The 24,806-nt window shown below is 40.6% G+C and overlaps 3 protein-coding genes across 3 annotated transcripts; 1 reads left to right on the top strand and 2 right to left on the bottom strand.

Annotated features, from left to right (window-relative positions):
- The first annotated feature begins 5,152 nt into the window (after nucleotides 1–5,152).
- Nucleotides 5,153–9,087, top strand: LOC116201740 (primary amine oxidase-like). Its single transcript, XM_031533145.1, has 5 exons — nucleotides 5,153–6,109; nucleotides 6,980–7,459; nucleotides 7,656–7,769; nucleotides 7,889–8,436; nucleotides 8,755–9,087. Exons 1-5 carry the CDS (start codon nucleotides 5,228–5,230, stop codon nucleotides 8,963–8,965), a joined length of 2,235 nt encoding a protein of 744 aa, XP_031389005.1. The 5' UTR covers nucleotides 5,153–5,227; the 3' UTR covers nucleotides 8,966–9,087.
- A 365-nt stretch (nucleotides 9,088–9,452) lies between these two features.
- Nucleotides 9,453–11,818, bottom strand: LOC116201754 (cytochrome P450 93A3-like). Its single transcript, XM_031533150.1, has 3 exons — nucleotides 10,772–11,818; nucleotides 10,186–10,442; nucleotides 9,453–10,056 (listed from the first exon to the last, which is right to left on the bottom strand). Exons 1-3 carry the CDS (start codon nucleotides 11,711–11,713, stop codon nucleotides 9,690–9,692), a joined length of 1,566 nt encoding a protein of 521 aa, XP_031389010.1. The 5' UTR covers nucleotides 11,714–11,818; the 3' UTR covers nucleotides 9,453–9,689.
- A 7,178-nt stretch (nucleotides 11,819–18,996) lies between these two features.
- On the bottom strand, nucleotides 18,997–21,438 carry LOC116198732 (flavonoid 3'-monooxygenase-like). Its single transcript, XM_031528957.1, has 3 exons — nucleotides 20,395–21,438; nucleotides 19,751–20,007; nucleotides 18,997–19,645 (listed from the first exon to the last, which is right to left on the bottom strand). The coding sequence occupies exons 1-3, from the start codon at nucleotides 21,331–21,333 to the stop codon at nucleotides 19,279–19,281; spliced, it is 1,563 nt and encodes a 520-aa protein (XP_031384817.1). The 5' UTR covers nucleotides 21,334–21,438; the 3' UTR covers nucleotides 18,997–19,278.
- Nucleotides 21,439–24,806: the final 3,368 nt, after the last annotated feature.

Here is a 24,806-nt window from a genome sequence, read left to right as displayed (position 1 = left end):
ATAGTTAGTTTAGAGACACAAGAGTGTCAAATGTCGAGGATCGTGTTGTACGAAAAGTAAATAAAGAAAATGATGCATGTTCTTATGGAAGGCAAAATAGGTATTTTATCTGTATATTAAGGGTAAAATAGGAAAAAATCGGAGAAACGCTTATCGTATCATTCACACACACACATATATATATATATGTATATTTGTATGAAAAATTACCAGGATCATATTCCAATATGTAGTATAGATTTTCCGATGACAAAATAACACGAGTTACGGATCTCTAATCCGTTGAAATGCTGTCCTTAAAACATGCATGTGGACGACATATATATAGATAAACTCTAATATATGATATATTATGAATTGTATAAGTTTTTAGAGCTATAAGTAAAACATTGATTTATAAGTATGTTGAGGTGCCTATATCATGAAATTAATCGGAGAGTCTAACATGACTCAATATCAAGTGACACTAGAATCATGACCGTCCATCACGCATGGACTTCGCACGAGTCCCGCGGATGAATGGCTGGGACGACCGTGTGTCATATGGTACACGGTCATGCTAGAATTTCCATGAAATTAATTTAATTTATAAGGGGCTTTTTACCTTTTGGGGGTATCATCACCATCACCTCTACTATGATAAGTTGGTGCTGACAAACACTGCACTGCACTCAAATTGCTTCACCACAATGCTTAACCTATTCAGTTAATCAATTTCATACCAAAAACCAAAAGATAAATTAAGTTAATTACGTCGCATAAATTAAATGAATATTTTTCTGTTACTAATTATGAACTGGGAGAGTTATTGTACATGTTGCATCGACAGTTTGCTCCCTCACTTAGTGATGGAGGAACGTACACGCTCCCTCGATACGAACGAAAATCCCTTACGAAATTATGAATAGTAAATTTAACTTTGATTGCTGTATCCATCACATCATATATAACAGTGAACTGTAAACGATTCAAATGGATGATCGTTGCTTCCAAGGAGTACAAGGAAATTTGGTCCAATTAAAGAGCCTCGAAAATCCAACCCCACCTAATATTCCAGAGGCCCGGGGAATCTCCAAAGTCTCCTGTCCCCGTCCGTTGCTGCGACACCAAATATAATGAAATGAATGTCTCATTTTCTACTTTATTTTCTTGCATGATGTTTGCTTTTATGATTTAGAAACAACATTTCATGTGAAAAGTTTTTTTTTTTTTTTCAATTTGGTGAAATTTTCTTTTCTTTAAAAAAATTTAAATAAGCTCATTCTATCATTTCTACTAAATTTTATATAAGCATCACACGCATGTATATATTAATTTCTTATATCTAAAAACCTTGTAGGAAGTGATATCTTAATGAGTTCGTTTTCTTCAATACACTCCTTTATATTCTCAAATTCAATTTAAAATTCAAAATTTTCCCTTGATAAAATTATATTTCGCATTATAAAATGCATTTCGTTATTTAAGGATATGAAAATCATATAGTCACAGTTTTTGCTGGAGATTCCTGTAGGTAATAGCAGATATTAGATTGATAGAGACTTTGGTGGACTTAAGTGCAAAGTGTATATAATTGAGCTGCTTTTTTCTTTAGAAGAGTCAAGCTTATATATATGTATATATATAACAACAGACGATGTCAATATATCTTACAGATAATGTGGTTTCTCCTAAAATTACTTAAATCCATTTGACAACCAAAAAGAAAAAAAAAAGACCGAGCTTAATTAAAAGTCAGAAATTATCAGGAGAGGATATATATTTACCTGCGCCACGTGTCATACCACTTGGAAAAGTCTTTCTTCAGGGAATATCCACCCAGTCCCTCCGATCCCACTGAGCTATTACCTAATTGGACCCACATCGTTATTTATTTACCAAAACGGACTCTCTCCAAAACTATTTATTAAAAGAGTAAATTAATAATTTGATTCTCAAGAGAGGTATATTATATCAAATTTGACCTCAAATTTTTTTACAACAAATTAAATCTTGACAGATTAAGTGTACATCAAATGGGCCTTTTTCGTCAAACTGTCATCCAATAATGGACGGAAAAATCTAATGGTGCATTCTAAATCTGACGTGGCATTCGTTGATTAATAATTTACTCCTCGAGAGATTGATGTTACATCAAATCTGACATCAAAATTTTTTTTACATTAAATTGGATCCTGACAGATTAAGTGTACAACAATTGACCAATTCGATCAATATCTCTGTTAACTTTAACCGAAATTACTGACATGTATATAACAGTGTCACGTGACACATGATAATTGACCGAGTGAGTTTCATTTAAAAAAAAAAAACAAAATTCTGAATCATGTCCCGAACCATGTCCCGAAAAAGATAAATTCAACAATAAATCTAAAATAATATAATAAAAATAAAAATTTAAAAAGATACTGTTCATCTTCTTTGTGAAGAAGATGAACAGTATCATGGTGACTCCTCCCCATGTGAGCTCTCCTGAGCAACCATCCGGAGACCCATGAGTGGGTTTGCGTTGGACTAGCGGGCCCAACTCGTGGAGTCACAAGCATCCTGCTCTGCGAGACCCAGGCTTGAGAGGCACGGTTCGCAGAAGCCTCGAGCTCATGGCGGTCTCGACTCAGTAGATCGTTGCTTTTTCAGGGTCCTAGAGGCTCATTCTCAGCTCATGAGTGTTGGGTGACCTTCGGACGACGTTGCCAAGTCCATTGCGAAGATCGTCGAGCCTACTGCAAGGATCAACGAAGACCTCTGAGCGATCGAGGGTCTCGGCAGACCCTAATGATGGCCAAATCTCCCATTTTTCGGCAATATTTGGTTGTGAAAAGGCTAGATCTAGCCTCGCTGTTCTGAGGAGGTGGTGGTAGTAGAGGCGGTGGCAGTTCACATGGCTCTGAATTAGGTTATGACTCAAGAATTGGCCTTGGAGACGGTAGAGATAATGGTGGTGGTAGAGGCAGTGGTGGTAGAGGAGGGTCAGGCCACGGTGGCTTTGGCTCGAGATATGGATCTGGAAGTCGATATGGACATGGCAGTGGTGGGCAAGGAGGAGGGAGTAGAATAAGGGGATGAGGTGGTGGAAGTGGAGGCTCAAGCACAGGAAGCGGTTTTAGGCTCTGGTTACGGAAGCGGTAGGGGCTATGGGAGCGGTGGTGCCAGAGGTGAATGAGGAGGAGGAAGAGAAGGAAGAGAAGGCGATGGTGGCGGTGGTGGAGGAGGAGGTTCGAGCTATGGTAGTGGGTCAATATATGGTTCGGGCTACAGATCGGGATAAGGTTCGGGCTACAGATCGGGATATTGAATTTTTTTTTTAATTTTTAAAAAACATATGGGACTTATTCAGCCAATCATCGTGTGTCACGTGGCACTGTTATGTACACGTTAGTAATTCCGGTTAAAGTTAACGGAGATATTGACGGAATAGGTCAATTGTTGTACACTTAGTTTATCAGGGTTCAATTTGATGTAAAAATTTTGCTAAGGTCACATTTGATATAACATCAATCTCGAGAGATAAATTATTAATTTACTCTAAAAAAAATAGAAGAAAACCATCAACGAATGGCACATCAGATTTAAAATGTCACATCAGATTTTTTTCGTTCATTATTAGATGACAGTCTGATGGAAGGGTCCATTTGATGTGCACTTAACCTGTTAAGGTTTAATTTGATATAAAAAATTTCTTGAGATCAGATTTGATATAACATGCATCTCTCGATGATTAAATTGTTAATTTACTCTTTATTAAAATGGACTTGTCTTACTTATTATATTATTTTAATATTTTTATTGGATTTAAAAACTCATCCACCTAGATATGAGATATTCAAGAAGGCTCAAAAGACAGAGAACCCCACGACGAAAGAGTAAACGAATTGAGCAATATAGGCAATGTTAAGCTCGCTAAGTTGCTGAGACTTCGCGGACGCAGTCTCCAATTGCGACCGAGATCATGATTCTTTGCTCCAAATCACGGTGCTCAGTTGCACGTCCCACTCATCCATCGTCTTTGGTCCATTCTTTGAGTTCTCGATAGTCAAATTCGAGGCACATCTCCACAATATATTATGTCACAATTATATTTTTATCAATTAACTAAAAGTCACTTGTGGTCTTCAACCTTTGATTATTTTTTTATTAGTTTTTCATTTTTGAAAATTCTTTTTTCAAGGAAAGTTACTTTCGAATGGAAAAAGTAATGATGGATGGAAACAATAACGATAGGATCAAGTAGAATAAAATGCGTAATGTTTATGATAAATTTGAACCTAAAAAAGGTTTAGAACGAAATTGAAAAAGTGACAAAAAATTGAGAATTAAAAGTGACTTTTTCTCTTAACTAAATGTCCCATATAACTACAATATATCAGATACTAATAGATTTCAACAAAATCCTCAAAAACTTTCTTAAATACCGTCATCCAGTACTAAAAAAGAAAATTAAGAACAAAAATTAGAAAATGAAAAGCAAGTTCTAGGTCTTGTAACTTAGACTTTTAAATTCCACACATATATAATAAGCAAGTTTCACTAATAGTCTCAATTAAATTTTCTTAAGGAAAAAAAGTTTTCTAAATATGAATATGACATACTTGCTAAGAGAAAGAAACATAAATATATACAAGATCATTAGGTGAATCTTTCCGCTTAATAGATTTGAGAAGTTAATGTTTCAATTAAGCAAAGCTAAGACCACGTAGTTAGGAGAGGTTTCAAGTAAATTTTAAGTTCACTTCCTCAGTTTCTACGAGGGAAGAGAACATGAGCATAAAGCAAAAAATAAAATAATAATATTTAATTTAATCAAAGATTAAAAAACAATAAATAATAATATTTAATTTAATCAAATAGTCTTGGCAGGAGTTCATTTTAATAAATAGTTTGTCAGGTGGGTCCAATTCGGTAAATAACTCTTGCCGAGCTATTGACCAAATTGGCGTTAGTTAATAGTAAACATAATATTGCTTAAGATCTCGTTCATTAAAGGGACAAAGACAATAATATGTGCAAGTGACACGAGAAAATAATTAAAATAACAAGTCACATGACCATGTTGCCGTACTATATTATATACATACCTATGGCAGTGCGTTTCATTAGAGAATATTAAAGGGAAAATAAATAAATAAACATTTTTCTAGCATAAGATATGTATATTTGCGTTACCGTCAAATTTAGACACATCCAGATTCACTGTCCTACGCACCTCTGACACACAGAGAAGGTGGCCATGGAGGGGAAGAGGTTCTTCCGCTTCCTGTTAATCTTATTCAGCGTAGCTCTGGTCCTGTTGCTCACATGGGCCAACCTCCCCCACGCGCCGGCCGAGGCGGAGGACCTCCTCGACTGCGCCACCGATGCCCCCTGGTGCTCCACCACCACCTCCTCCTCCTCCTCCTCCTCCCGCCCCCGCAAGCATCCACCCGAGGCCGCAATCTCCAAGCCCCGGCCCGGCAAGCCCGACGCCGCCCGCTCCCACAAGTCGGACACCCCACGTCATCCCCTCGATCCCCTCACCGTCCAGGAAATCAACCGAGTCCGTGCCCTCGTCCTGTCGCATGCGCTCTTCGGCGACGAGGGCTCAGCCTCATACGCCCTCCACTCCATCGAACTCGAGGAGCCCGAGAAGTCCCTCGTCCTCCGCTGGCGGAAGGGTGACCCCCTGCCGCCCCGGAAGGCCTCCGTCGTTGCCCGCGTGGGAGGGCTCTCCCACGTGCTGAGCGTGGACATCGGAGCCGGTTCCGTCGAGAAGGTCGGGGAGGGCCCGCCCACGGGGTACCCACCCATGACGATCGAGGACATGACGGCGGCGACGTGGGCGGTGTTCTCGGACGCAAAGTTCAACAGGACGGTGGAGGGCCGAGGGGTGGAGCTGCGGGACCTGGCATGCCTGCCGTTAACGGCGGGGTGGTACGGGCCCACCGAGGAGGGAAGACGGCTGATAAAGGTGCAGTGCTTCTCCATGGAGGGGACCGCCAACTTCTACATGCGGCCGATCGAAGGGCTGACGGTGCTCGTCGACTTGGACACAAAGCGCGTCATCGATCTCATCGATAAGGGCCCCCACATCCCTATTCCGAAGGCTGCTAACACTGATTATCGCTTCTCCCAGGTCCGTGTGTCGACACTGCCAAAAGAAAAAGAAAAAAAAATTCATGTAATTCTAACAGTATCATACAATGATATGATTAATTGGAAATGAGTTTTTCCATTTTTATTATCTTTCTCCTACCCAAAACATATGGAAAAAAAAAACAGGGCTTGTAGGAATTTCCTATATGTCTTACCAAATTTCTAAATTTCTTGGTTTTAGCTTCCATTGGAAATTTGCTGAAACTGTATTTTTCATTATCAATTTGTTACTTCCCCCCCTCGAACCTGAGATATGGCATAAGATTATGTTGGTCTCAATCTTTTAAATTGGTCTTAATCTTAATCTTGAAAAGTTGAAACAGTGTAAGTGGAATCTATGACCAAAAAAGATTAGTTTACCATATGATATTAATTTAGCACTTTAATCTATTACATGGTTGATATTTATTAATCTATCTCATTAATTAAACTTCACATTAATTGAAAATGAAAATTTTCTAAAAAAATAACGTAACATGAATTAATTCATAATATTAATTTATTTCATGCACAATAGATAGAATTACTATCTGATAATTTTTATATAACATTATATAATATATATAGTCAAGTAATAATCCCACACAATTGCGCTGTGAAACGGCTAGTTTTTTTTTTAAACTCTGTGAAACAGAGTTTAGGTTGTATTTCTGGAAATATCTTTTCCGTAGCTTCTTCCACATTTTTAACTGTGGTGCGAGAAGAAGACTACTCATAAGCAATAACATATGTCGCTTTATTGAGAAAATACGACATGAGTTATTATCGAAATTATTAATCCCGCCAGGTTGTAAAGCTTATAATGAGTGCACTTCTGTTATCGTTACATATTATTTCTTTTTTTTGCCAGATGGATCCCAGTCAACGGATGAATTTGATTAACCCGATATCAATTGAGCAACCCAAGGGCCCTAGCTTCGTGGTCGAGGATGGCCACACTGTTAAGTGGGCCAATTGGGAGTTCCACTTGAAGCCCGATGCAAGGGCCGGCGTGGTGGTATCGCAGGCCAGGGTGCGGGACCCAGACACTGGGGAGATGAGGGCGGTGATGTACAGAGGTTTCACATCGGAGCTTTTCGTGCCCTACATGGACCCCACTGATGCTTGGTACTTCAAGACCTACATGGATGCCGGGGAGTACGGGTTCGGCCTCCAGGCCATGCCCCTCGACCCCCTCAATGACTGCCCGCGGAATGCCTACTTCATGGATGGCGTGTTTGCTGCAGCAGATGGCAAACCATATGTACGTTCGAACATGATTTGCATCTATGAAAGTTATGCTGGTGATATTGGATGGCGCCACTCTGAGAGCCCGATCACCGGAATGGGGGTAAGATGTACCAGATACGTAACAGCCCTTTAGCATTCGAATGTTTGATAGGTAGATCAACCGGAAAAGGTTATCATCTCTTGAAGCGCAATGGAGCATGTTAACACTTATCAAACTCAATTTTAGGGATATTATCTCACTCAATTCAAGGATGTCTTATTCAATGATATATCAAAATGGTTGATTTTTTGGGCAGATAAGGGAAGTGAGGCCAAAAGTGACATTAGTGGTTAGAATGGCAGCATCAGTCGCCAATTATGATTACATTGTAGACTGGGAATTCCAGACAGACGGACTCATCAGAGTCAAGGTTTGAAACGAGTTTACCCTTTTAATTTTTTTTTTTAATAAATTAGGTGCTGAATATTATAAGAATGATGATTGATTATTGTATTGCTAATACAAAAAAGATCATATTGCTAATGATAGGTTGGGCTTAGTGGAATCCTGATGGTGAAGGGTTCGCCCTACTCGAACTTGAACGATGTGCCGGGCCAGGAGAACCTATACGGCACGATCCTGTCTGAGAACATAATAGGTGTCATTCACGACCACTACATCACATTCCACCTTGACATGGACATAGATGGGTCAGACAACTCCTTCGTGAAGGTTGACATCAAGAAGGAGCGAACATCTCTGGAGGAGTCGCCCCGCCGGAGCTACCTCAAGGCTGTGAGGAATGTTGCCAAGACCGAGAAGGACGCTCAGGTCAAGCTCAAGCTCTATGACCCCTCGGAGTTCCATGTCATCAATCCGAACAAGAAAACCAGGGTCGGGAACCCAGTCGGATACAAGGTCGTGCCCGCTGGGACTGCTGCCAGCCTGCTCGACCTTGATGACCCACCCCAGAGAAGAGGTGCTTTCACGAATAACCAGATTTGGGTCACCCCATACAATCGGACCGAGCAATGGGCAGGCGGTTTCTTCGTATGTCAGAGCCAGGGAGAGGACACCCTTGCTGCGTGGTCTGAGAAGTGAGCATTTCTTTCCCAATATGGTGCCTTTCCTTTTACCTGGATACAGTTCAGTTAGGACCAGTTTGGGCAGGTCAATCCAGCTTAGTTCAATAAACTTTTGGCCCGCTCAGAGAAATATATCAAAGACAAGCCATAGATTAAATCTTCCAAGAGGACCAATCAACTGAAACTACTTGACCATCTCGGAATCATGTCATATCATGTTTACAAATAACTCATAAGATGGATACAGTTTTTGAATGTTTATACTTTATATGATTCATTTGATTTGAGGTATTTGAGGTCGACAATACAGTTTTGTCTCTATACTTTCAGGGACCGGCCGATTGAGAACAAGGACATAGTGGTGTGGTACACCTTGGGCTTCCACCACATACCCTGCCAAGAGGATTTCCCGATAATGCCGACTGTGTCTTCGAGTTTCGACCTGAAGCCTGTGAATTTCTTCGAGAGCAATCCTATCCTGCGAGTTCCGCCCAACGCCGAAAAGGATCTACCTGTGTGCAAGCCTGCTGCTTCGGCTTGAGAACTCTTATTGACTTTGATTTAGGACCCTAATAAAGCATTTGTAGCCTGCAAACTAGAACCACTACTCCATGTGTGCATACTCCATGAAATGATGAATATAAGTGTTCCGTTCAAGTTCAATTCGTCCCACATTCAATCCTATCAACAGGGGAAGTTCCAACATAAATCTGCTTTATGACCAAATCTGTCACAAGATCTGGAATTTTCCTGAAAATTAACAGTGCGTTTGGTTTTTTGGTTTCAGAGTTAAAAGTAATTTTGATTTTGATTGTGGAAAAGGACAAATGTTGTGTAGTATGTTGAGTTAAAGTTAAAAGTTAAAATTTGAAAAATGTGTATTTTTGTTGTGTAGTGGTTTGAGTTAAAGTTAAAATTAAAAATTTTGTAATTTTAACCCTGAAAATAAACGGGCCAAGGATCTGGAAGCAATCCCGAATAGCCACAGAACCCGGAAATAAGGCACCTGCTTCTCATATAGCAGCAAGTACATCAAGATGAACCTTTCATTCATAATAAACTCATTATGGAAGACATGAAAACATCGAAAACCAGAAACATGGCCGTAGTTCGATCATTTCTAATGGTATGGTCCTTATAGTCTTATTCTCGAGCATTTATTTCTGATGGTATGGACTTATTCTCGAGCGTTTATTTATGGCTGCACCTCGCAGTTACAATCTCGTGCCATCAGAACTACTGTCAGTAGTAGAAGGTGGCAAGCTTCACATATACAGCTCTGTACTAAACAGCCTCGGCCTGGGGATGGCTACCAATGGGTTCATTTTCCTGCAGACAAGGCCAAACTTGTCCGAAAACTCGAGCTCCGCACCATCTGGTAACTCCCACTCAAAGGAGTGCAGCAAAGAAGCCAATATGTACTTGAGCATCTTCTCAGCTAATGGAAGCCCCGGGCATATCCTCCTACCGGAACCAAAAGGAAGATACATGAAGTTGTTGCCAGAAAAATCGAACCCGGAATCCCCCAGGAACCTCTCCGGTCTGAACTCCAAAGGGTACTCCCAAAGTTGAGGGTCTCTGTGGATCGCCCATGCATTCACAAACAGCTTCGTCCCTTTTGGAATCGTGTACCTGTTACACAAAAATTGTAGTATGATGATTTCATCTAACAAGTTTAGATATCTTACTCAATTACGGTGCCCATAGTGCATAATGCCCAGCTACCCGGCCAACTTCATCATCATAATATTTTCGTGGTACCTTCCAACAACGACTGATTGGCTTGGGCATCGTGGCAGTAGCAAGGGCACAGCCGGGTGCAAGCGGAATGTCTCCTTAATGACAGCATCAAGGTACTTCAACTTTGGCAAGTGGAACTCCTCGACCATGTTGTCCAATCCAACTTCTTCTGTCAATTCGCCCACTGCTTTCTCCAGCACGTCTCGATGCTGCATAAGCTCAGCCATCACCCATTCCACCATAGTTGATGTTGTATCGGTTCCTCCCAACACGATATCCTGCAGACTCTCACGCACAATTTCTAGTTAGAGCTCATGGTTAGCTGTTATTACTACATAACATGGGCATTCAATCTCCGGCAATGACGTGATGTTACAAATCAAGTCCATGTATCAGGTTAAATTGTGGTCTACGCGCCGACATCCTATGTGAGCCTAACCTTATTAAGATTAGTTCAATCCAATGAATCTTTCAAACAAAAATGAAATCAAGCCTCCCTCACCCTTTATTACATGCCACGGAAGCTGTGTACTTAGCTGTCTTGTCCTCTGTTATTTCAAATTCTGTCCTGAATGTTTTATATGACTCTCCTAACGACTAAACTTACCGTCAGAAAAGCCCTGAGCTCTTGATTCTCGGACGCCGACATCGTAACGTTCACTTTTCCCTCCCTCTGAAGATCCAAGAAGAGGTGCACGATATCTTTCTTTTTCTCATCATTTCTCATTTTCTTCTCTTTCTCGACACCCTTATTGGCTATTCCTTCATTGGCGCGGCTGATGACAAAATTTAGGAAATTCTCAAACCAACTAGTGAGCCTTTCGGCCTGTCTCCTCACTCCTTGGATGTCAAACCTTTCGAGCGTGGGTAAGAAGTCTGAAATGTTTGGTTTTCCGAGAATCACCATCATCTCTCCCGACACCTTCCGAAGCTCCGAGCTAAGGCTCTTTCCTTTATCCTCTTCCAGCGTGTTGCCCCACAACATGGCCGTTATCATGTTGATCAGAAGGAAAAGCGACGATTCCCCAATATCTACGGGTGAACCTGCTTTCTCATAAAAGCTCGTAACGCATTTCCTCAATTCCCGTCTCCTCAGACTGTAACAGGCATCTAGTGTTGAGTTGCTCATCATCTCCCGCACGAATAACTTCCGCATCTTCCTCCAGTAGGGCCCATATTCAGCGAACGCAATGTCTTTGCCACCATATGTTAGGGTCGATGCGGCAACAGTCATGTCACGGTTAGCAAACACTACGTCCTGTTCTCGGCAGATTTCTTTTGCCAGCAAGGGCGAGCTAATGACCACGCACAACTTGTTCCCGAGCCAGAGCTTGTAGATGGGACCGTAAGTCTCTGCCAACTTTGTGAACTCATGATGGAGGTGAGTCCCTAGGAAAGGGAGGTAGCCTAGGAAAGGCAAGCCTCTTGGGCCCGGTGGCAGCGGAGGATGGGCATCTTGAAACCTTCTGAAGACAGCAACAAAGATAAAAACGGAAAGTATCATGACCAAAACCGCTAAAGCCACTCCATTAATCATGTTACTTTCCATGTATGGAGTCGGAAACAGGATTTTCCGAGAGGAGTTTACTGAATTGCCGATGATTGAGATTGCGAGGTTAGTAGATCATATAGAAGATGGAGATAGACATGAAGAAAGTAGGAAACAAGCGATAAACTGAGCATGTCAGCCTCTGCATATGTTATCTCATCGAAGTGCTCGGCTGGTCAAAGTAATACGGATTGACAATTGTTGTGTCCTGAGCAAAAATTTGTCATGGCCGCTGCAAAGAGCAAAGAAACAAAATGGTAAACAGAAGAAGAAACAAAGCAACCGATCGGAGCAAAGAAAGAAAATCCAAAGGAAGCCATACTGACAAAAGTGATGCAGGTTCTTGAAGCTTTATCAAATCGAGTGCCTGTTCTGGGAGGAAGAATGAAGCCAAGCATATCTAGTCAGTAACTCCGTGGCAGTCTTTGAATTTGCATGAAAAAAAACCAAAACAACTGTGTTACCCATGAATCTCGTATTATTCAAGGAATTGATCATGAAGGATATCCCCACCGAGAAATTATTCCGGGGCTTCAAAATATTACTACTCGAGACTGCAGATGATTTGAACAGTAACCTTTGACTTTTTACTTGGCCAGGCATGTGGTGATGTCGATGTATCCTTTAAGAAAAACAGACTCGGTCCGGAAGAGAAGACAGAATTTCTCAGTCAATTGACAAGAACTTTGTAAATTTTATATCGAACTGTCCATAAGCACGGGTGGAGAACCTCGGGGTCGGACTAGCAACAAGTGGCAGATTCTTCTTCAGGATGATCCTGAACTCCGCCCAAATGTACATGAAGACATAGAAGCCCTTCGTTGTCCTGAAGTTGCCCATGTGGACTCTAACAGGGAAAAAATATATGCATCTAACAGTAATAACTTTCCATTGCCGAATCCAGATCATTGTATTGTTTAAATAAATCGAACTACTGCTTAATTTCATTTTAATGCACTTGGGCTTTGGCCCCTTATTTCACTAAAAAAAATGGAAATCGAAGGACTAGTTGCAGATTGGGCTTGTGTAATCCTAATGGTGAAGTGCACATTCTACTTATGCAACTCAATGGCCAATGCAGTTTCATCATGTTCTACCTCGACATAGACAGAACCAATGCTTCACGTTGGTCTTCATGAGCTGAGCTACACGTACAGAAGTGTGCTTAACGATTCCAGTTTTCATTTTTCTCTTTTTTGTTTTTTGGGTAAGGTAAAAAGAAGTGTGAAGATCTTTTTTGGGTGAACCAGTTGGAGAACAAGTATGGACGATGCAGTTTCATCATGTTTTTTTTCTTTTTGGTGAACCAGTTGGTTTTACAATTCTAGAAGGCGACTGCTCATAAGTAAATAAAGAAACAAACTCCAAAAAACCATGCAGCTAAGTCTTTCCATTTGTAATCCAAATCTTCTGATTTTCTTGGAGGATATGAAGGCCCTTTCCTCCTTGAACAGTAGGCCAAATCATATTGTTAGATGGGTCCCTTAACTCTGCAAAGCTCAACATCAAGGAGCATTCATCTTCTGAGAAATTTCCCTGCCTGTGCTGAAAGCGGGCAAGACCAAGAACACTCAGGTTGTGGGCGGTACATCTTCGATTTCCCAAGGCCAACAGTACCTCCTAGTGCTCGAAAAGCACCATTGACGTGGATACGCTTACAGTGACATTTGAAGAGTTAATTGTTTCACAAGTGACTCAAGACAACGAATTTAACTTGTTTAATTATTCACTTGACCATGGGTAGAAATTGAAGATTTTTTTTCTCTATACCTTTACGGAACAGCCAGTTGAGAGCGAGGACATTGTGGTATAGAACACCTGGGGCTTCCTCCACATACTGTGCCAAGAGGACATCCAAAATAACTGTTGAATCAGACTCTTTGAGGCATTCACTTGATCTCACACACATAATCACAAGAGGAAGAAAGACAAAGAACAGAGAGACGTAAGAATGGAAATGAAAACCGCTGTCATAAAAACATAACTGTCTTGCAGTACAAGTTAAATACACAAAACATTAAACAAAGTAGAAAAGTAACTGCCAAAACACATGGCTTCACACGTACAGAGAAAAGGCAATAACTACCCCAGCGTCGGTAAGGACCCAGAGAGCTGCCTTCGCTTTTGTCGTTCCTTCGTAGATCTCTGGATTTCACCCCTACACACGAAATTCCACTCTCCTCTGTCTCACTCAAGTGAATTGGTTTCGAGAGCATTCCGCCAGTTTTTGGCGACTTTCACTTTCAACCCGATTCACCATTACATGTTTGCCAAATAAAAGACTAACAAACTAAGATAAACATCTCAATAAACAGATAAAAGTACAGCTGCTCCGACACATTACCCCAACATACTCCTCCTTGGATCAGTAGCTGCTGCATATCCCAATCTTCTGCCTTAAGAACACAAATTTTCCAGTCTGTAATGTCTTTATGAAAATATCTACAAGCTGATCATCAGTCCTACAATACACCAGCTTGAGTTCACCATCCTGTTGCACCTCATGTAGAAAATAAAACTTGACTTTAAAGTGTTTGGTTCTGCCAGGGAAAACTAGATTTTGTGAAATTTCTAGTGCAGCTTGATTATCCACTTGGACTTCAATGCAATCATCAGTGTCCAGCCACATATCCTTTAGCAACTATTTAAGCCATAAAGCCCGATTTGCAGCTGCAGTAGTTGCTATAAATTCAGCCTCAGCAGTAGACTGAGCCATAATCTCTTACTTCTTAGAACACCAGGAGAAACAAGCAGAACCAAAAGTAAGCAATAACCGAGGTGCTTTTCATGTCATCTATTGAGCCTGCCCAATCACTATCTGAGTAGCCTTGCAATTTAAATTTCTGATTTTTGCAATACTTCACTCCAAAGGTTTGAGTTCCCTTTATATACGTCAGAACTCTTTTTGCTTCAATCAAATGCAACTGACTTAGGTAGCTCATAAACTTGGACCGTACACTCACATTAAATAGAATGTCTGGTCTAGATGTTGTGAGGTACATTAAACATCCAATCAAACTTCTATACATAGCAACATCCACAAAGTCTGTACCGTCCTTCTCCGGCAACTTCCCCTTCACTGCCATAGGAGTGCTTACACTTTTGCAATCTTTTATATTAAACTTTTTAAAGATCTCCTTCAAAGACTTCTTTTAATATATGAAGATCTCATGTGGAGCTTGCTTGACTTCCAGGTCTAAGAAATAAGTCATCTTCCCCAGGTCCGTCATTTCAAAAACTACAGACAAATCTTGCTTCACTTGAGTTATCTACTCTTCATCATTTCTTGTCACCAATAAGTCATCTACATAGAGTGACAGTATTACAACACTGTACTTCACCTTCTTTGCGTAGAGAGTGAACTCACTCAGGCTTCTTTCAAAGCCTAAGTCCTGCAAGTATCTGTCAATCTTGCCATACCATGCTCTGAGAGCTTGCCTCAGTCTGTATAGAGCCTTCCTCAATCTGTATATTTTCGAGAAAACTAACAAAATGGTCATTGAAAGATTTTAAAACTAACAAATTACTACCTGAAAGAATTTTTCGAACAAAACGATCATTCAAATATCATAATCCATAACGTTTTGCTACCATGTCAAAATTCCGTTAGTGCCGTTATGGAAAAATGACACGGACGCTTATGTGGCATCTAGTAGACAAACGGCTCTGATTAACGTGGCATTTGCTCAGGAGCGACGTCATTTGTTCTCATTCAAAAAACGACCGTTTATTAAAAAAAAAAAGTTACTTGCCCAAAACGACGCCGTCCTTGCCCCACTCCCCTCCCCTAACCAAACGACGACGTCATTCCTCTCCCCCGCCCCCACCAAATAACGTTGTCACCACCATCACCTCCCTCCCCCATATAGGAGTATTGACTAAAAGATTAAGAACAACAAACCGTAAGTGAAAGAACTAACAGATAGGGGGGGAGGTGATGATGGTGACGACATCATTTGGTGGGGGCAGGGGAGAGGAACAACGTCGTCATTCGGTTGGGGGAGGGGAGTGAGGTGAGGACGGCGTCGTTTTGGGCAAATAACTTTTCATTTATTTTAAACAGTCGTTTTTTGAATGAGAACAAACGACGTCGCTCTTGAGCAAATGCCACGTTAATCGGAGCCGTTTGTCCACTAGATGCCACATAAACGTCCGTGTCATTTTTTCGTAATGGCACTAACGGAATTTTGACGGTAGTAGCAAAATATTATGGATTCTGATATTTGAATGATTGTTTTGTTCGAAAAATTCTTTCAGGTAGTAATTTGTTAGTTTTAAAATCTTTCAATGACCATTTTGCTAGTTTTCTCTATATTTTCTCTTTTTGGCCTTTGACACTGAAGCCTTCAAGTTGTTCAACATAGATCTCCTCCTTGAGCTCCCCATTTAGATTTGTTGACTTGACATCTAGTTCAAAAATGGACCATCCCTTCTCTGCTGCAACAACAAATAGCAGTCTAATAGTATCAAGCCTTGCAACAGGAGCAAAAGTTTCTTAATAGTCCACTCCCCAAATTTGAGCATAGCCTTTCACAACCAACTTAGCCTTGTACTTGTTAACAAATCCATTAGGGTTTAGCTTTGTTCTAAACACCCATTTAACCCCAATGACATTCTTGTTTGGTGGTCTGTCAACCAATTCCCAAGTTTGATTCTTCTGGATCATGGTTAGCTCATCTTGCATTGCTGTAATCCACCTCTGATCCACCTTTGCTTCCTCATAACTTGCTGGCTCAAGCATTACCCATTGCATCTGTCATAGATCTCTGCAAGTGATCTTGTGCCTCTAACAGGTAGATCATCCACAGTATTCTGCAGGTCACTTAAATCGTCATCAACTTGCATAGGGCTAGGTGCAATAAGCTGTGATGTTGCAGATTTGCTTTTGCCATCTTCTGACCAATTCCATTCATCTTTCTCCAAGAACACAACATCTTTGCTAACTATCACTTTTCTTGAAATAGGTTGAAAAACTCTATAAGCCTTTGACTACCGATTGTAGCCCATGAATACTCCAAGCTCAGCTCTTTGGTTCGACTTGTCCTTCTTGACCTGAGGAACACGAGTATAGCACATGCATCCAAAAATCTTTAAGTTCTTCACTGATGGTTTGATGCCATACCATCTAAGGCTTTTGTAGGCAACCTGTTCAGTAAAAATACTGTTGTACTAGCTGCTTCAGCCCAAAACTTCTTAGGCAAGAGCTTCTCCTGCATCATACACCTAGCCATCTCCATAATGCTTCTATTTTTCCTTTCACTTATCTCATTTTGCTGAGGTAAGTAAGGAGCTGAGAATTGCTGCTCAATGCCAGCTTGCTCCAGACTAACTTGAACTTGTGAGCAGTGAACTCAGAGCCATTATCAGACCTGAGCATTTGAATTTTCTTCCCACTTTGATTCTCAATGAATGTTCTAAACTTCAGAAACGTATCTGCAACTTCTGATTTGGCTTGCAAAAAATAAATCCAACTCATTCTTGTTAAGTCATCAGTGAAAGTGATAAAGCACTTACTTCCACTGAGAGATGGCTTAGGCATTGGTCCACATAGATATATGTGAACAAGCGGAAGCTTCTCACGAGCTCTCCAACCTCCTCCTTTGAAGGGAAGTCTTGCTTGCTTCCAAAGTAGACAAGTCCTGCACTATGGAAACTCCTCCAATCTAGGCAACCCTTCTGCCATATTGTTCTTTTGCAAAAGCAATAGCCCTTTGCTGTGAACATGACCAAGTCTTTTGTGCCATATCTCCACATTCTTCTCTTTTGCCTTCAAAGCCACTTGTTCCATTTCTATTGGCTTGAACAGGAAGCATTTGTTCTTCATTGGCATTCTCAAAATTTCTTAGTCATCAGCATCTGCAATGAGACACTCTTCCCTTCAAAGTGTACCTTATAACCCTTACCAATCAAATGACCAACACTCAAAAGATTCTGGTCAATTTGAGACACATAATAAATATCACTAATGAGCTTCACTTCACTCCCTTGTAGCCTTCAACTGCAACTATCCCTTTTTCCTGCGCTTCAAAGAATTGACCATCACCAATCCTTACACTGGACCTTAGTGAGTTGTCCAGATCTTCAAATAACTTCAGATTCCCAGTCATATGATTAGTACATCCACTATCCACAAGCCACCCATCATTCTCTAATTGTGAACTGAAACGTCAAGCTACAAATAAGTGTTCTACCTCATCTGCTACAGCCTGAGCCTCTTTTGGTTGCTGAGTGTGCTTCTTTTTGCAGATCACATCAGCATGGCCATATTTATGGCACTTCCTGCACTTTATATTAGGCCTTTTCCAGCACTTATAATGTGGATGATTGGTTCTTTCACAATGCTGGCAAGGAACCTGATTCTTCTATTTCTTCCAGTGATCAGATCCACTGAAACTCCCTTCTTTCGATACTAACTTGGGATCACCCTGCATTGCCCTTCTGCTGATTCCATTGCTTTCGTTTCCCTTCTTGATTAAACTTCATGTTAGCTTGTAGTGCACCGTCTATTGGCTCAGTTCATCTCTGCATTCTCCTTTGCTCCTGAGCTTGTAGGGCACTTAGTAGTTTTGCAAGCTTTATCTATCCCAAGTCTTGAGTATTTTCTAGAGAAGCTATAGTCGCTTCAAACTTCTCTAGAAGAGAGACTAAAATCTCCTGAACCTACCTCTCATCCTTCTAATCAATTCCCAAAACTCTGATTTTGTTGGCTATTTCAATAAGCCTTTCAGAGTACTTCTTCGCACTTTCTGAGTCCTTCATTTGCTGCCTATCAAACTCCCTTAAGAGATTCAGCACCTTCATACTCCTTATCTTATCATCTCCCTCATATTCAGCTTGTAGAAAGTCCTACATCTCCTTTGCAAACCACATTTCATGATTCTGGTGAAAATTGTTGGTGAGACCGCAACATAAAGCCAAGACTTTGCCGTAGCCTTCCTTATGATACTTAATTTGATTCATCGTGGGGTTGTCTGGTAAAGGAGCAACATCATAATCCTGCTCATAACCTCCCACAGATCATTGCCTTGTAGATATGCTGTCATTTTGATAGCCTAGGCTTGGTAATTCTCTCCATTAAAGACGAGGAGCTATAGAGGAGAAACTGCTCAAACCTGCTTCCGTTTGCTTCTTCCTTGCAGAATGGATGCAGCACAAACACTCACATAGTCCCTCAAGATTAGTAAGGCTCTGATACCAAGTGTTGGATCAGACTCTCTGAGGCATTCACTTGATCTCACACACATATAATCACAAGAGGAAGAAAGACAAAGGACAGAGAGACATAAGAATGGAAATGGAAATTGCTGTCATAAAAACATAATCGTCTCGCAATACAAGTAAAATACACAAAACACTAAGCAAAGCAAAAAAGTAACTGCCAAACACATGGCTTCACACGTACAAAGAAAAGGCAATAACTGCCATTACATTGATGCTAAATAAGAGACTAACAAACTAAGATAAACATTTGAATAAATAGATAAAAGTGCAGCTCCTCTGAGACATTATCCCAACAATAATGCTGATGGAGTCCTCAAGTTTTGACCTGAAGCCCTGGACAGCCTTCACTGATAGAGCTCTGGCTTGGACAGCTTTGGCCTAGGGATGGCAACCAACGGCTTCACTTTCTTTACAACTATCCCGAACTTGTCTGAAAACTCAAGCTCCGTGCCTTCAGGTAACTCCCAATCGAAGGAGTGCAGCAAAGCAGCTAACACATATTTGAGCATCCTTTCAGCTAATGGAACCCCAGCACAGATCCTCCTACCAGAACCAAAAGGTAGGAAAATGAAGTTGTTGCCGGAAAAATCAAAGCCCGGATTTTCCAGGTATCTCTCTGGCTTGAACTGCAACGGATTCTCCCATAATTGAGGGTCTCTTTGAATGGCCCAGATATTTATGAACACCTTGGAACCCTTTGGGATCTTGTACCTGTTAAAACAAATATACATGTGTGTTTACATGTTAATGATATCTCCATATATATCAGAAGTTTAAACTAGTAGGACAATTAAATATGCAAATTTTTTGCAGTACCCGCCTATGGTAGCCGATTGACTTGGGCATCGAGGCACCAGCAAGGGCAATGGCGGGTGCAAACGAAATGTCTCCTTAATGACAGCATCGAGATATGTCAACTTAGGCAAGTCGTGCTCTTCAACCATGTTGTTCATTCCGACAACTTCTGTCAATTCCTCCATTACTTTCTCTGACACTGCTTTATGCTGCAACAGTTCAGACATGACCCATTCCACCATAGTTGACGTGGTATCAGTACCACCCACGAGGATATCCTGTACATTCTCATTCATAAATGCTGGTTAGAGGCCATTCTGATCATTCCGTATTAAAGTTTGCTCCGCTTAACCTCCTAGGGAAGCTGGTTGCCTAATATATGCTGATGAATACTAATGAGATCTTTATCTTCAAAAGAAATTAATTCAGCAAAGCATGTGATATGTGGCCCTTTCCTTACTTGCTGCAAAGCGGTTAGATCTAGCAGTGAGGAAGAATCAACTAGACCTTCCTCAACGATGTACTTAAGCATTAACATCACCGTCAATTGAGAAGCGAAATACAGAGATTCCTTCTCTTCTCATATATGTTTTCAGCTTCTGATCCGAGTTTTTGCATTGCTTCAGTCAGTTCAGTGTTCTGTTAACTGGAAAATGATAACTTACAGTCAGAATGGCTTTGATTTCTCGATTCTTAGTGGTTGACGTCCGATTATCCTCATCACCATCAATATCAAGGTCTAAGAAGAGCTGCAAGATATCTTTCTTTCTCTCACCGTGTCCCGCTTGTTTCTCGATAGCTGCTCCTTCAATGGCACGATCGATTATCGAATCGAGGAAACTGTCTATTCGCCGATGGCAACTTTTGGCCTTCCTCTCCACTCCTTGGGCATCGAACCTCGCAAGCGCTGGGAAAATGTCTGAAATATTCGCTTTCCCCAGAAGCACCATCATCTCTGCCACCGTCTGCTGGAACTCCAAGTTAAGGCTCTCCCTTTTGTCCCCCTCCCCTGTATGCCCCCACAACATCGCCATTATCGAGTTGATCAGAAGGAAAAGTGAAAGTTGCCCAAGGTCTACCGGCGAGCCTGCGTTGCTGTGTAAATTATTAATGCACTTCTTCACTTCCTCTTTCCTTAAACTGTAACAGGCATCAAGGCTCGAGCTGCTCATCATCTCTCGCACAAATATCTTCCGCATCTTCCTCCAGTATGGTCCATAATCGGCAAACGCTATGTCTTTTCCACCAAATGTCACGGCTGATGCAGCAATGGTTGCATCCCGGTTAGCAAACACTACATCCTGATCACGACTGATTTCTTTGGCTAGGGACGGCGAGCTAATGACCACCCACAGCTTGTTTCCGAGCCAGAGTTTGTAGATGGGCCCGTATATCTCAGCCAACTTTGCAAACTCCCGATGAAGGTGCTGCCTGAGGAATGGGATCAGGTACCCCACTAATGGCAAGCCTCGAAGGCCCGGTGGCAGCACAGGGTCAGCAGTATTCCTCCACCTTCTCAGGGCAGCAAGAAAACCAAAAACAAGAGATAGTACAGTAAGGAGAACTGCCAAAGCGGATGCCCCATTGGACGCATTGTTTTCCATGGAATTAGGACGGAATTCCCCCAGCCAGAATAGTTTGTTATAGAAGACGAGGAGCTCGGTGCGAGGGAGATATGACAATTAGATATTATTGTGGTGAATGCCTTTGTGTATATATCTAATAGAAGCCAATATCGTCCACTAAAATAGATTACATTGTCCTCCTAATATCTGTCTTGTCCTTTCATGGCTGCAGAAAAGAAGGGAAACATAAATGGAAAACGAAGGGGGATATTTGAGAGAGAGGTATGAACAAAAGAAAGAAAAAAAAGAAGAGTGTTGGATACTTTTAATACCAAGCAGACACCAGATAAAAACAGTTATGAGTTATCTCCGTCGAAACTTTACCTCTGATGAGGACAGGACGCCTTAATTTAATTTCCTTACTAATAGTTATGGTTCACAATTACGACAAAATTTAAAAAGATATTTGGTGCAATAAGATCGTTTTCGGTTAAAATCATACTCCTTTCTTATAATCGAAAAAAATAAAAGAGCCATATGTAATGCACGGATGGCAAAAATTTCATTTACTACTCGGAAAACACTGACCTCTCCAAATCAGATTTGCTGATCTATTGGATAAAGCCGGTGAATCGGAACGGGTGTTCAATTCTGCATGATCAAGAAAGAGTATAATGTGCGCAGATACATAGGGAAATATCACACAATTATAGCTGACAAAAGGACTAAATGAGTACGTACCATATCGACGTGTATTAATCCCTTTACAAAATCAACAGATCTCGAAGAGGGAAAACAAGAACCGTATATATAGCACGAAAATCCTACAAAATAGAGCAGGATTTCGTTCCGCCTGATTTACCAAAATCAGGATATGTATACCACAGAAGCTCTCAGAGAAAAGAAGAATGCAAACGGCATCAGTTTACGCTATTGTTGAAATAATAAAGTAATTTTTTAAGTGAGCTATTGATGTAGACAATTCTCTAGGTAAAAAAAATTGATTGCAGAGAACGGTCCGGGCTATCCTATAATAGGATGTGGGTCCGCGGAGATTTGTTTTCTAGATCTTTTTCTAGTCGGTCCATAAATTGAGTCTGTCATATGTTTTTGTCTTGTATAACTGAGTGTTGCAAGTTGAGTTTTGTATCAAGGAGGTTTTCCAATCTGATCGTATTCAGTGTTACTGTTTGTTTGTTTGAGTCTTGGACCAGTGCAGTCACGAACACGCTTTGATCTTCCTCCTTCAACTTAATGCAAGGCATTTTCATGGGCAAGCATGCTGTGAAGCTAGGAGATTTTTGAACTCCTCCAACGGAGGTCGTTGAGCCCATCCCTAGATGGATGTGACAAACGGTATATCATCAGAACTTAATCCTCGAATAAGACGCCGCTCTATCTGCTCCTCCAAAATTGGCTTTACCTATAGAGCTAGGAAATTGAAGACTGTCCCCGCTTCGCATTTACTAATTCGATCTCTAGCATTTGCAAGCGAGCCTCATTCTTTTTTTTTTTGTTGAATAGCTAGTCCAGAATTCGCGACATCAAACTAGCAAAGGTGCACTCGGACATATGCACAAACACCCCCGAAGATATCAACCTCTTCGGAGTGAATTAAGCTCAATATATTTTTTAATTATAATATTTGGTTGAAGCGGTGCAATTCGGTTCGGTTTAATATCGAATATTGAATCGGATCCGGCTCATTCACAGGTGAGACTGAATGTGGATGAGAAGATACGTAATCAAAAAGTATAGATAGTTAAAACATCAAGGGTGAACCTTAATGTAAAAGAATAAAACAAAAGTATAGATAGTCACTTGTACGGTTATGATCGTATGTAAAGGAATCATATGGTAAAATATAAAATAATAGTGGTGGTTGTTTTTTAGTATCAACCGCTTTAGTATCACCCACTCTAATATAATTCATTTCATATAGTTGCCCGTCACTTTTTCCAAAATTCCTAATTCTTCTATCCATCAACTATCCATAAATTCAACAAAAATGCTACATCATCTCAAAGATTGTGCCTATTAATTCTCCTAACACGCACGGGTATTTAATAGCTCTTTGACATTATGTAAATGACGATGTAAGTGTGATTTTTCAATTGGGAGAATTTTAAGAATGTTTATTAGTGGGATCTCTCATTCTCTTTGTTTTGTCCGAATTTGTTTATCCTTTGTAACGCTTAATTAAACTAATTTTGTTCTTCTAGTCATCCATTTTTTTATTGAGTAACTTGTCCAATTTTCTCTCAATTTCTGCACTTGAATTTCATTTTTTGGTGATTTTTCTAATAATTTTAACTCTTATCTTGATGCAAGAAAGAAAAATGTTGTTGAAAATGATTCAAATAAAATGTTAGGAGAAATTTATTATAAAAATTTTAAGAGAAAATAATCTCATATACCCCAACCTTTTCAAATTTTCTTAGATCTATCTCATACTCTTAAAATAATCTAAAAGGGCCTAACGTTTCTAGTTTATTTGCCATCTATCCTACTGTTACTTTTTCCGTCTAGAATAGACGAAAAAGCTGACTTGGCTCTGTTAAGCCGTGACGGTGCCTACGTGGAAAAAAAGTGGGCCATCCTCGTCCTTGTCCTTCTCTGCCCATCTCTCCCGTTCTCTTCTCTTCCATTTCCCACTGTGCCAAGAGCACAAAATTTCCATCAAGAGGCCTGTGTGGCTGTGAGAACCAAGAGTATTGCGCGGGTTATTAACAGGCTACTTTTCTGGGTTTTCAACTCTTTCAAGATTAAAACGCAAAGAGAAATTTATCAAAACCTGGGAATTTTCCCCCTACCAAAAGGTAAATTGCAAACAAACAGCTGAGAAGCAAATTGAGAAGAACCCACCATGGAAACACATAAGGATGATGATAAAGAAAGCTGCGAGCTTCAATCTGAAGGATGTCAAAATTAGTCAAAATAAGGTCCTACCCCATTTCGCCTTACCAACCCCAAGGAAACTCCGAATACATGCCTTCCAAAGATTGGAAAAAAAAAATAGATGGGATTCGATCGAGAGGGGATTTCAGAGGGTATCCTTCAACTCCAACAGACGGGAAAAAAAAGACTTCCTTCAACAATCGTAATCGTCAACGCCACGTTCAATCTCCAAGATTTGTTTCCGATCGGAGAGAATTTGGAAATTTAATTTTTGGGTTTATGGAGAGAGAGAGAGAGAAATTGGGAAAGTTTGGGACGTTGGGAAATGGAAGAGAAGGGAGTGGGAGAGATGGGCAGGGAAGGACAAGGACGAGGATGGCCCACTTTTTTTCCACGTAGGCACAGTCACGGCTTAACGGAGCTGAGTCAGTTTTCCGTCTATTCTAGACGGAAAAAGTAACAGTAGGATAGATGGCAAACAAAATAAAAAAGGTTAGGCCTTTATAGATAATTTTAAGACTACGGGATAGATTTAAGAAAATTTGAAAAGGTTGGAATATAAGAGATTATTTTCTCAAATTTTAATTATTAATTTACATGTCATTTAAAATAAA

This window comes from Punica granatum, chromosome 1 (assembly GCF_007655135.1).
Source record: "Punica granatum isolate Tunisia-2019 chromosome 1, ASM765513v2, whole genome shotgun sequence".
Classification (NCBI taxonomy): Eukaryota; Viridiplantae; Streptophyta; class Magnoliopsida; order Myrtales; family Lythraceae; genus Punica; species Punica granatum.
This window is presented reverse-complemented; position numbering and strand designations above follow the sequence as displayed.

What these genes read in the sequence shown, in the direction of transcription:
- LOC116201740 (XM_031533145.1), top strand. Translation starts at nt 5,228, where the DNA reads ATGGAGGGGAAGAGGTTCTTCCGCTTCCTGTTAATCTTATTCAGCGTA. An exon ending in CTGATTATCGCTTCTCCCAG is followed by an intron (nt 6,110 to 6,979) that starts GTCCGTGTGTCG and finishes TTTTTTTGCCAG; the next exon opens with ATGGATCCCAGTCAACGGAT. An exon ending in ACGGACTCATCAGAGTCAAG is followed by an intron (nt 7,770 to 7,888) that starts GTTTGAAACGAG and finishes TGCTAATGATAG; the next exon opens with GTTGGGCTTAGTGGAATCCT.
- LOC116201754 (XM_031533150.1), bottom strand. Translation starts at nt 11,713, where the DNA reads ATGGAAAGTAACATGATTAATGGAGTGGCTTTAGCGGTTTTGGTCATG. An exon ending in AGCTCAGGGCTTTTCTGACG is followed by an intron (nt 10,443 to 10,771) that starts GTAAGTTTAGTC and finishes GAGAGTCTGCAG; the next exon opens with GATATCGTGTTGGGAGGAAC. An exon ending in CAATCAGTCGTTGTTGGAAG is followed by an intron (nt 10,057 to 10,185) that starts GTACCACGAAAA and finishes TTTGTGTAACAG; the next exon opens with GTACACGATTCCAAAAGGGA.
- LOC116198732 (XM_031528957.1), bottom strand. Translation starts at nt 21,333, where the DNA reads ATGGAAAACAATGCGTCCAATGGGGCATCCGCTTTGGCAGTTCTCCTT. An exon ending in AAATCAAAGCCATTCTGACT is followed by an intron (nt 20,008 to 20,394) that starts GTAAGTTATCAT and finishes GAGAATGTACAG; the next exon opens with GATATCCTCGTGGGTGGTAC. An exon ending in CAATCGGCTACCATAGGCGG is followed by an intron (nt 19,646 to 19,750) that starts GTACTGCAAAAA and finishes TTGTTTTAACAG; the next exon opens with GTACAAGATCCCAAAGGGTT.